This window comes from Staurois parvus, unplaced genomic scaffold (assembly GCF_062004578.1).
Source record: "Staurois parvus isolate SC_StPar_1 unplaced genomic scaffold, SC_StPar_1.0 ptg000811l, whole genome shotgun sequence".
Taxonomy (NCBI): Eukaryota; Metazoa; Chordata; class Amphibia; order Anura; family Ranidae; genus Staurois; species Staurois parvus.
Genome location: NW_028318607.1, coordinates 542501 through 554853, shown reverse-complemented (window position 1 = coordinate 554853; position 12353 = coordinate 542501). Strand labels below are relative to the sequence as shown.

The window sequence follows — 12353 nt, the reverse complement described above, 5'->3', positions numbered from 1 at the left end:
TATATATATATATATATATATATATATATTAAAATACCCAGGATTAATTTTATCCATATTTGTCCTATTAATTTACTATACTCAGCGCTGCACTTTATATATATATATATATATATATATATATATACACACACACACACATATATATATACACATATATATACACATATATATACACACACACACACAATATTTAAACATTACCAATGCTGTGTGGTAAAATCAATACAATAATAAAAATTAAATAATTTTGTATCACAGCACTGGAAGAAGTGTCAAGGTCAAGGATTTAATAAGGACATATTTGTAGCAATATTATAATTGCAGCGATAATATTATGCACCCATTCGAAGATGGACTGTTATTTATTCACTTTTTTGCAATTGGTAGTGGAGAGTGACACCATTTCTGATTTTAACTGTATTTTCTTTTGTTTTTTTCCCAATGAAATAAAACAGTTAAAAATTTCCGAACAGCTCAATAAAGTTGAAAAAACAAAGATCACCAGATTTTTTTTTTTTTATTATTATTTTTACAGACCGGTAATGGTCAGCCAAGATTCTGGGTATTCCCCATTCTTTAAACAACTCATCAGAAAATAAATTATGATTATGACTGGATAAACATCGCTCCTACTCACATCCTGAGTGTCGGTACGCTATAATGTATTTTGTTTATTGCGCCACTGCAGCGCTGCTGCCCTCTCCTAGTCAGACACGTAATTACACCAGCAATCATTTCAGCCTGCTAGGATTTACCTGGTCGATGTTGAGGCGAAGCGGCATGAGCGTCACTCGCAGACAACATTCTTGTGGCGAGAGCACAGACTCTGGGCGAACATGTAAGGCTTTGATTGTCAGCTAGAAGTAATAATAATACAATTTACAATAATGACAACTAATAAAAGCAAAACATCAGAGCTGCTAATGGTCTCCAGCACAGAAATACAAGACTGTAGTTTATGGTTCGGGCAAAAAAGGGTTGTATCCAATATGAAAGGTTAATGAAAGCCCAACTGAGCTTTGGTTTAAATATCTAAATACGTTCCTGGTGTATCAACACAAACATGTGTAGAGTCAGTTCATACCAGAACAAGCTGCGTTTGCGATATTCTGTGGGTGTCGGTGTTAGCTCATCAATACCCCAAACGCAAGTCGCAAACACAGTGAGTTCGCCTGCAACAGATCGCATGGTACTAATGTATTACTGTTGCTGTGCATTTTGTAAAGTTGGTGCAGTCCGGCGCGATTTTAGCCCATTAAATGAACGGGCTGAAAATACACGGCACCTGGATCGCATGTGAATTGCATAGAAATTAAAAATTAGAAATTAAAAAAAAAGAAAACCAACAGCCCAAGTAAAAAAGCCTGCACCCCAATCAGCTGCAGAGTGGGACTCTTGCTCTCTGTTTGGAAGCAGTGGTCTCACTTAAGAGGTCTGACACACCGCTGCTGAGTCAGAGCTCTCCCATCATTATATAAGTACCTGAAATAAATAATAAATAAATAATAAATCAGGAGCGATTGCGGCCTAACTCAGCAGGACATGTCGGACCTCACTAGGGGCCAGTTCTTTCACATAGATGGCAATCTGCAGCATGTTGGCAGGGAACAGGCTTTTCTATTCAGATTGTGGCTGCATTAGAAAGTAAGAGAGTAAGACAATGAACACTTTTTGTTTTGATACAGCTGAAATTAATTTAACGAATTCAAACTGAAAGTTAAATTGGGCTTTAAAGCCCAAGTCCAATCAGAACTATTCTGAATAGCAGCTCGACAGAGTCTAAATACTGTCAGGGATGTTGAATTTATATTGCCTAACACCCAGGACATGAAGTTCCATGAAGTTTTTTGTAGCCGGGCAAGCAGCAGGGCTCACTTGTCAGGTGAAAGCATTTGAGCGGCTGCGCTGCTGTCCAATTGCTTTCACACAGCCCATGTCCGCTCCCTTCCCCTTCATGTCCTGACCCAGAAGTGACGTTATGGTGTCACTTCCTGGTCCCTGTTGACAGATTTCCCAGCCATAAAGGCCTGGATAGAATGTACTGCAGTGCGATGTGCACCGCATTACATTCAGTGGAATACAGGGTCTTTTAGACCTTGGATGTCTCAATAAAGAGAACATGTCACCAAAAATCACAGGGAACTTTTTGTGCAAATTTAAGATTTGACATGTTGGATATCTATTTTCTCGGTGCAACCTCGTCTTTTATATTTTACAAAACAAAAAGGGTAATTTGTTTTTTTTGTGCCCTAAAATTAACCTAAGTGTATTTTTACTGAAATGTTGCGGTAAAATTATGTGACAAAAAAATTGGAACTACCACTATTTTATTCTCTAGGGTGTCTGCTTTCAGAAAATATACAATGTTTGGGGGTTTTGTGTAATCTTCCAGCCTAAAATTATTTTTAAACTTGTGCAAAAAACCCAGCAAAAACGGCTCTGGCAGTGAAAAGGATGAAGGGTAAGCCTGTCACCCCCCTTTCCTGACAAGCAGCCAATCAGTGCTCAAAACACTGCAAGGTTTCTCCCCTCCCTGCTAGTCCCTGGGTTTGAAGCTGGAGACAGGCAGGGATGGGAAGAGGAAATAAACAGCGCAGTGTTACAAATATTAAACGTTTAAGTCGCCATAGAGCCCCTTTTGATTTTAAAAGCCCCAGACATTCCTAAAACCACCTCCAACTTAAATACGGTTTTGGTTAAAAAATTTTTTGTATCAGGACATGTAGATTGTCATTAGGGACAACTAGACTGGAACCCCAATTTAGTCCCTGGACAAGTAGTTTTTTCAAAAATTTCCACAGCCCTAACAGTACTTATGTCATATTGCTGTCCATAGACCTAGCTTTGAGTTGTTTTTTTTTTTTTTTCTACAGTGAATAAAGTAGAGTTCCCCTTAACAGAGAAAGTCCCCTTTAAGTCACCACACTGTGAATCCTCTTCGATGGGATTGCTTTGCACATACACAACCTTGCCTTTCTACTGCAGCTGCAGATGTGATTGTGTAATAACCGGATAAACAGATAAGTCACTTCCACATCTGTACAATGAAACAGAAGCTGTGGTTTTGGACTATTTTGGATATAGGATTGATGACCTGATAAAAAGTCAACATTGCATCCAAGGAAAACGGAATCTCTGCCCCACGAAAAGATCTAGCTGTCTCTAGAAACAGTTTTCAGCTACAGAAGTACAACATAAGTACAGATTTACTGGTCTAATATACAAAGGAAACTTTCTGCTTAATAACACAACAAAACCACTCTTCTTAGCTCAATAAATATACTCACTAAGCCATATATTGGGATCGTTATACTAATACTGGGTAGGGTCCCCCTTTACTCTCAGAACAGCCTCAGTTCTTAATTGCAAGGATTCTACATTCTACAAACATCTAAGATTCTGATCCGTGTTGTCCCGATTGCATCACCCAGTTTTTGTAGATTGGTCAGCTGTATGCTCATGCTACCAATTTCTTATTCTACCACATTCCAGAGGGTTCATATCTGGAGACTGGCCTACCATCTGTGAAACCATAGCTCTTCTGTCAGCTCAAAAAGTCTAGCCAATAAGGTGTTTCTACCTGCAGAACTGCTGCTCACTGGATGTTCTTCATGTTTCACACCATTAGGGCTTGTTAACACTTGTGGTGTCCTCTGAAGAACGATCCCTGGTGGATCGCTACTTTAGTGATCTCCACTTTCTCCTGGGTCCTGCACTGAGCAGCTGCCATGCTGCATTCTGAACACCTGAGGTCGGCTGTTCAGCATGGAAAGGAGTCAAAGAGAGCTTTGCAATTTCTCAATAAATGCAAAGCATTCTCTGACTGGACTAGATGGAGAGTGTGACATCACTGTCCTGCTTCCCCATCTAGTCCAATCATAGAAAGCTTTGCATTCATTCAGAAGATGCAAAATGTTCTATGAATGATTGCTGTGCTGAGAGGCCACTCTCCTGTGTTCAAAATGCAGCAGGCCAGCTGTTCAGTATGTGAACCAGAAACAAGTGGAGATTGTGTGAAAACCAAAGTCTATAAAGCGATTTCCAGCTACCAGGGGCATTGGCCAGGTATGGCAGCTACACTGGTCCAAGCTCAATTAATGGAACTCTATATAAAATATCCATATCTGGAATTCATCTTTAAATGACATTTTACCCCATTCTGTAGTTTGATGTGAACATTAACTGAAGCTCCAACTGGTATCTGCCAGATTGTATGCACTGTGTAGCTGCCACATGATTGGCTGATAACTGCATAAATAAGCAGGTGTACAGATGTTCCTAATAAAAGGCTTGTTGCGAGTATGTTTAATTCAGAACAGCACAACAAATGACTCTGCAGCAGGCAAAAGTATTCACCCCTTGACCCATTCTCCTATATCCGTAATACAAATCATACACTAATGGTCAGAGATCCTCCTGCGCTATGAAATGAAAGTATACAACCTAGTCTAAAGCTGCCAACACTCAAAAACTGATACCAAAACAGTGTCAATAAATCATAAAAAAATAGTGTAGCGCTCTTAACATATAAAGAAATATGTGCCTAATACACAATATTGAATCCTAAAATAAATAAATATATTAAATTCCTCCATATTGTGCATCAATAGGGGTCGGGAACAAGCAGAGTTCAGCAATATGTGCCTAATACACAATATTGAATCCTAAAATAAATAAATATATTAAATTCCTCCATATTGTGCATCAATAGGGGTCGGGAACAAGCAGAGTTCAGCAAAGTGCCGGCAGCAAGGTCGATAAGCAGAATCTTGGTCCAGACCAAAGTTGGTCATGTAGGCGATCAGCAATCAAGGAGCAAGTCTGGGAAGAGAGGGATAAGAACTACCTTGGCTGATCAGGGGCAATAGGAGCCCCATTAAGGAGATCCAGGGAAGGAAGGAAGCTGCTGGCCATTATAAATCAAGGATCCAGGGTGATCCTGCAAGCCTGTTGGCCCCTTGGGGTCATTGGGAGGAGGTGAGGAGGCAATCTAGCCGCTATTAGGAGTTTTTTTTTTTTACACAATCACGGATTTATTTATCACTATTGCACATTGCATGATTCCATTTATTTCCACAAAGGACATTGATTATTTTCCAACAGAGAGGACACTTTTTTTGCACTGTGTGAGCACTGTGAATTATATGTGGAGTTCCCTTATTGGATAAAGCTTCTTTGGAATTTTTTTATTGCCTAATATAGTAGGTGTGTGTGCACTATATATATATATTTGTGTTAATTATTAGTCACTTATTATTTGTATAAAACATGTGTATGTGGGTACACGTATTTTTCAAGTGGGTGATAGATTTCTTTTTGGAATCCTAGTCTGGCACTATTTATTTGTTTGTCACTATTGTTTATGGAGGAATTTAATATATTTATTTATTTATTTATTTATTTTAGGATTCAATATTGTGTATTAGGCACATATTTCTTTATATGTTAAGAGCGCTACACTATTTTTTTATGACAAATCATACACTAAAATTCAGTTCTTACTTCCTAGCTCTGAAACATTTTGTTTTCCAGTAACATTGTTCGACCTTAGAAAATATACTGTAACTTCTGTTTCCCTTCATTGGTATGCATGAACAATGTAGAGTAGAAGTGTAAAATCTGATGTTAGCACTTAAAGCGAAGTTGCACCCAAAAGGGAAGTTCCGCTTTAAGCCTTTATCCCCTGCTCCTCATTAAGGATTGGCACCTTTCGGGGAGTGGGTACCCAAATTTGACAGGTACTCGCTCCCACTTCTGCTGTGATCGCCTGGGCAATCGGAAGCGGAAGTTGTTCTCCCCCTCCCTCCCCGTAGTCTTCTGGGAATGTGACAGGTCCCAGAAGACTACGGGGCCATTCACAAAGCGCAGCGCTTCTCACACATGCACAGTGGGCACCCAGCTGTGAAGCCCCAAACTGTCACAGCTGGGTGCCCACACTGAAGATGCCGACACCAGGGAGAGAAGACGGCCAGTGAAACCAGCCATGGTGAGGACACCGCTGGACCGAGGGACAGGTAAGTGACTGTATTTTAAAAGTCAGCAGCTACAGTTTTTGTAGCTACTGACTTTTTTTTTTTTTTTTGCAAGTGGAACTCCGCTTTAAAGGATAAGTTCACCTTAAAATACATAAATTCACAACTTTTTGCAGGTAAAAAATTTGCATTTATTATTTATCTTTTTTACTAGGAGCCTAGAAAGCATTTGCACCTGAGATCAGCTGATCATGGGTACCATGCAGGACTCCTGCAGACCTGTCAGTGTACCTGTGTGCTCATATGTCGTATGGGCAAACAGATACACACTGATTGAAAGGGACATTGAACTACCAAAGCGCTCAACAGCACAGTGGTTGTTCATGGAGAACTTCAATCCGACAGCCGCAAAGGTTGTCGGAACTTGTAGTTTTTATCATTCACAGAATTCATCCTGCATGCCCGCATTTTTCTTCTTAAATCGTGACAGCAAGTGAGGGGGAAGAAGCTCCCCCCCAGCTGTCGCTCTATGCAGCTGAGCGGACAGCGGCTCCGGCAGTGAAAACATATTACATGTTCCCCCCAAAAACGGATGAAACGTGTAGCATGTTCCCAAAGGTAAATGTATCCTTTAAACTTGGGAACCAGAATTAAATTTTGGAGTTCCTAAATTGCCAAGTTTAAATCCCCAAAATTAGTAATGTGATGTTCCACAAGAAAGAAATGGCAACACTTGGAAGATCCAGGTAACCAGTACCTCAAAGTCTCACAAAGTACAGTAACTGCTGCATCTTACCATGTTGGAGTGGGCTTTCCGAGGCATCTCCTTGCTGCTTGTAAAGATGAAGGAATTTATTCATCTGAGAAGTAGCCAAACGATCTCTAATCTCTAAATCCTGGACGATGAAAACCTGCGTGACACCGGCTGTTCAGATAAAGTGGGTACTGTGGCCAGATCAGCCTGGGGATAAACTTCATGCTGGAATTTCACCTGTGTATAGAGACGTGTGACAGTTATTAGGATGGATTTGAGTATAGTAATTTAGGGAAAGCCTAGGGATAGGTTACTGGGACAAGGAAACAGTTGTCCTTGCCACCATGATCAGTTCAATGAAAAATAGGCAGTACTGAGAGAGAGAGAGAGAGAGAGAGAGAGAGAGAGAGAGAAAGAGAGAGGGGGTGGAGAGAGGGGGTGGAGAGAGGGGGGTGGAGAGAGGGGGCGGAGAGAGGGGGGGTGGAGAGAGGGGGGGTGGAGAGAGGGGGGGTGGAGAGAGGGGAGAGGGAGGGGGAGAGAGAGGGGAGAGGAGAGAGAGGGGGGAGAGAGCGGAGGGGAGAGAGAGGGGGGAGAGAGGGGAGGGGAGAGAGGGGGGGCGAGAGAGAGGGGGGGCGAGAGAGAGGAGGGCGAGAGAGAGGGGGGCGAGAGAGAGGGGGGCGAGAGAGGGGGGGGCGAGAGAGGGGGGGGGCGAGAGAGGGGGGGCGAGAGAGGGGGGGCGAGAGAGAGGGGGGGCGAGAGAGAGGGGGGGCGAGAGGGGGGCGAGAGGGGGGGGGGCGAGAGAGAAAGAGAGGGGGGCGAGAGAAAGAGAGGGGGGAGAGAGAGGGGGGAGAGAGAGGGGGGGCGAGAGAGAGGGGGGGGCGAGAGAGAGGGGGGGGCGAGAGAGAGGGGGGGCGAGAGAGAGGGGGGGCGAGAGAGAGGGGGGGCGAGAGAAAGAGAGAGGGGGCGAGAGAGGGGGGGGCGAGAGAAAGAGAGGGGGCAAGAGAGGGGGGGCGAGAGAGGCAGGTGGAGAGAGAGAGGGGGAGAGAGAGAGAGGGGGGAGAGAGGGGGGAGAGAGGGGGAGAGAGGGGGGAGAGAGGGGGGAGAGAGGGGAGAGGGGGGCGGAGAGAGGGGAGAGGGGGGGCAGAGAGAGGAGAGGGGGGAGAGAGGGGGGAGAGAGAGGGAGGGAGAGGGGAGAGAGGGGGGAGGGGAGAGAGGGGATGGAGAGAGGGGGGAGAGAGAGGGGATGGAGAGAGGGGGGAGAGAGGGGGGAGGGGAGAGAGGGGATGGAGAGAGGGGGGAGAGAGGGGGCGGCAAGAGAGAGAGGGGGGAAGAAAGAGGGGGGGAGAAAGAGGGGGGGAGAAAGAGGGGGGGAGAAAGAGGGGGGGGAGAAAGAGGGGGGGAGGGAAAGAGGGGGGGGAGAAAAAGAGGGGGGGGAGAAAAAGAGGGGGGGGGAAAAAGAGGGGGGGGGGAGAGGGGGGGAGAGAGAAAGAGGGGAGAAAGAGGGGAGAGAGGGAAAGAGGGGAGAGAGGGAAAGAGGGGAGAGAGGGAAAGAGGGGAGAGAGGGGAGAGAGAGGGGGGAGAGAAGGGGGCACTGGGAGGAGAGAAAGAGAGAGAGAGAGGGATGAGAGAGAGAGGGAGGGATGAGAGAGAGAGGGAGGGATGAGAGAGAGAGGGAGGGATGAGAGAGAGGGGGAGGGATGAGAGAGAGGGGGAGGGATGAGAGAGAGGGGGAGGGATGAGAGAGAGGGGGAGGAGAGAGGGAGGGATGAGAGGGGGAGGGATGAAAGGGGGAGGGATGAGAGGGAGGGAGGAGAGAGGGAGGGAGGAGAGAGGGAGGGATGAGAGGGGGAGGAGAGAGGGAGGGATGAGAGGGGGAGGAGAGAGGGAGGGATGAGAGGGGGAGGAGAGAGGGAGGGATGAGAGGGGGAGGAGAGAGGGAGGGATGAGAGGGGGAGAGAGAGGGAGGGATGAGAAGGGGAGGAGAGAGGGAGGGATGAGAAGGGGAGGAGAGAGGGAGGGATGAGGGGGGGGAGAGGCAGGGATGAGGGGGGGGGGAGAGGCAGGGATGAGAGGGGGGGGGAGACAGGGAGGGATGAGAGGGGGGGGATGAGAGGGGGGAGGAGAGAGCGGGGGGAGGAGAGAGGGGAGGAGAGGGGGGAGAGGGAGGGGGGAGAGAGGGAGGGAGGGAGGAAGAGAGGGGGAGAGAGGGGGAGAGGGGGGAGAGGGAGGGAGAGGGAGGGAGAGAGAGGGGGGAGAGGGAGGGAGAGAGAGGGGGGAGAGGGAGGGAGAGAGAGGGAGGAAAGAGAGGGAAGTGTTAAACAGGTGTCTGCAATAATTGTCTATTTTATGTGGTCTCCCTGCAGCTTGTCTTCCCCTAGTGCTGACTTACCATGCCCGGTTCCGCAATGTCTCTGAGTGGAGGCTGCCATTTTGATAGAGGAGCAGGGCTTTGCTTCCTCATTTCAGAGCTGCTCCCATGTATCCTCAGATACAGTTTCCTTTCCATCAAGGAGACGAGGACCAACACAGCAAGATTTTTACGGAAAGCAGAAGAATCTGGACAAGGGACACATCATACTAACTATAAGTTATATCCCTTGTGTTGATTCTTCTGTTTTAAGTTATAGCTAAACTTAGGCTTTAAGGCAATTGAAAGGATTGTGAAGACTAGAGACTATTCCAAATGTCCATCACTCAGCTTCGACCAACCATGTCTTTGTTTCTATCATTCCAACTGCCACCTAGTTTCTGCCTCAGGAGTCCATCAACAGCACAGGCCAACGTAATCTAGTTTACCTAAATATATGTAAATGTGATAACTGAATGTTAATGGTCTTCCCCATACAATTAGTTACAAGATATACAAAGTGCATGTAGAAAGAAAAACAGAATGCTATGGTAAAGTCACTAAGCGGTGGATTTACTAAAAAGTGCAAAACCTGGTGCAGTTCTGCACAGAAACCAATCAGCTTCCAGTTTTTTTTTTCCAAAGCTTAAATTGAACAAGCTGAAGTTAGAAGTTGATTGGCTGCCATGTACAGCTGCAGCAGATTTTGCACTCTTCGGTTTTAATAAATCAGCCCTTAAGTCGACAAATGAAAACCTTACCTTGGTTAGCTGGATCTCCATTAAAAAGTCCTGGTTTCTTCCCCGGCCCCCTCTGATTAAGCTGTTGGATCGTCTGGTGGGTGTACTTGAAGGGGAGCTATGAGGACTCCTTGAAGAAAGCAGATTTTCATTTGTAACAATTTTTTAAATATTGTGTAATTCCAAAAAAGAAGCTATAAATCAGTTAGTGAAATTAATCATTTGCTATCCATCAAATAAGAGATGTGGCTCGTTCACACTAGAGACGTCAGTGTTTCTGCACGCGTTCTGCAAGGGCGCAACAAAATCAATTGATCTATGGGACCTGTTCACACCACAACACTGGTATCATGTGCAGATTTTTTCAGCGCAGGAATCTGCACATGTATAAAGCTCATTGAAGCGTGTGTGATGTAAACGGATATCTCTGCAAGTGAAATCGGTTTCCATCAGGTTTTCTGCACATATGGTGCGAATGAGGCCTTAGTGTAAGAAGGTTCACTCTACCATAAAGTGGATCTATTTGAATAAAAACGGTCAACAGGAAAGGTTTTCCTTGACATACTTGGCATGTTCTGCAATAAATGTCTCTAACATCCCACTTGCTTTCTTCTTTTGTGTGTACACTTAGGCTTGGTTCACACTAGTGCAATTTCAGATGCAACTTGAGTCGCATAGAATCTCATGACAATTGTTTTCCCAGAGTGCCCATTCACATCAACGCAGTGCAGAACAATTTGGAAGAGGGTCATGTGCTTCTTTGGTGCAATTCTGGCTTTATAGAATATACAAACCACATCCAAGCTGCATTATATGCAGTAATTGCACTGAAAGTCAGATCAAAATCTGATTGCAGTGTGAACCTCGCTTGCGCTACTCAGGTGTCAGGGTGATTGAACTCCCATGCATATGAGCTATGTCATCCTGGGCCAGCCAAGATGGCCGAAGACACCACATCCAGAAGAAGCTTAAAGGATAAAGTTCACCTTTCGTAACATCTTACACCCATATTCATGGTGTAACATGTTACGATCGGACTGGCCCGCGCACCCCATCCCGCCATCCACCCCCCTGTCCCATCCCGTTGTGACCGTTAGCAGGGGACCTATGTTTTGTTAAAAGGTGAACTTATCCTTTAAGAGGATGACTGCGTCTGCATGGCAGCTTGCAGACATCACATCCCTGCAGCAGAATTGAGTTTCGTTCTGCTCTAAAGTGTAAATTCAGCCAAAAACATTTCCTATAATTTTGAATAGAGTGGAGAAGGATTAAAACCTTTGTTTGTTTTTTTACTGCTCACTGGGTTCATAACAGATTTTTCCTTACTTCCCATCCTGCTGACAATCATTATATATGCACTATATTGCCAAAAGTATTGGTTGGCCTGCCTTTACACACACACGAAATTTAATGGCCTCCCAGTCTTAGTCCGTAGGGTTCAATATTGAGTTGGCCCCGCCCTTTGCAGCTATAACAGCTTCACCTCTTCTGGGAAGGCCGTCCACAAGGTTTAGGAGGGTGTCTATGGGAAGGTTGGACCATTCTTCCAGAAGCACATTTGTGAGGTCAGGCACTGATGTCGGGGGAGGAGGCCTGGCATGCAGTCTCCACTCTAATTCATCCCAAAGGTGTTCTGTGGGGTTGAGGTCAGGACTCTGTGCAGGCCAGTCAAGTTCCTCCACCCCAAACTGGCTCCTCCATGTCTTTATGGACCTTGCTTTGTGCACTGGTGTGCAGTCATGTTGGAACAGGAAGGGGCCATCCCCAAACTCTTCCCACAAAGTTAGGAGCATGAACATGTCTAAAATGTCTTGGTATGCTGACGCCTTAAGAGTTCCCTTTACTCCAACTCCTGAAAAACAACCCCACAACATAATTAGCCTTTCACTAAACTTTATACCTGGCACAAGGCAGTCAGGCAAGTACCATTCTCCTGGCAACCACCAAACCCAGACACGTCCATCAGATTGCCAGACAGAGAAGTGTGATTCGTCACCCAGAGAACATGTCTCCACTGCTCTAGAGTCCAGTGGCGATGTGCTTTACACCACTGCAACTGACGCTTTGCATTGCACTTGGTGATGTAAGGCTTCGATGCAACTGCTCGGCCATGGAAACCCATTCCATGAAGCTCTCTATGCACTGTTTTTGTGCTAATCTGAAGGCCACATAGAGTTTGGAGGTCTTTAGCTATTGACTCTGCAGACAGTTGGCGACTTCTGCACATGCGCTGACGCCACTCTGTCCATTTACGTGGCCTACCACTTGGTGGCTGAGTTTCTGTTGTTCCCAGTTGCTTCCACTTTGTTATAATCCCACTAACAGTTGAGCGTGGAATATTTAGTAGCCAGAAAATATCACGGATGGACTTATTGCACAGGTGACCACCTATCACGGGACCACGCTTGGAGTCACTGAGCTCCTGAGAGCGACCCATTCTTTCACAAATGTTTGTAGAAGCAGTCTGCATGCCTAGGGGCTTGATTGTATACACCTGTGACCATGGAGGTGATTGGAACACCTGAATCCAATGATTT

General features: G+C 45.5%; 1 protein-coding gene across 1 annotated transcript in view; it reads right to left on the bottom strand.

Moving 5' to 3' along the window:
• The window catches only part of ATG2B (autophagy related 2B), a 139999-nt gene that overhangs the window by 25201 nt on the left and 102445 nt on the right, over positions 1 to 12353 (bottom strand). The window contains 5 exon segments of the mRNA XM_089654863.1: positions 759 to 860; positions 6772 to 6810; positions 6812 to 6891; positions 6894 to 6966; positions 9838 to 9946. Coding sequence (XP_089510989.1) covers positions 759 to 860; positions 6772 to 6810; positions 6812 to 6891; positions 6894 to 6966; positions 9838 to 9946 — 403 coding nt within the window.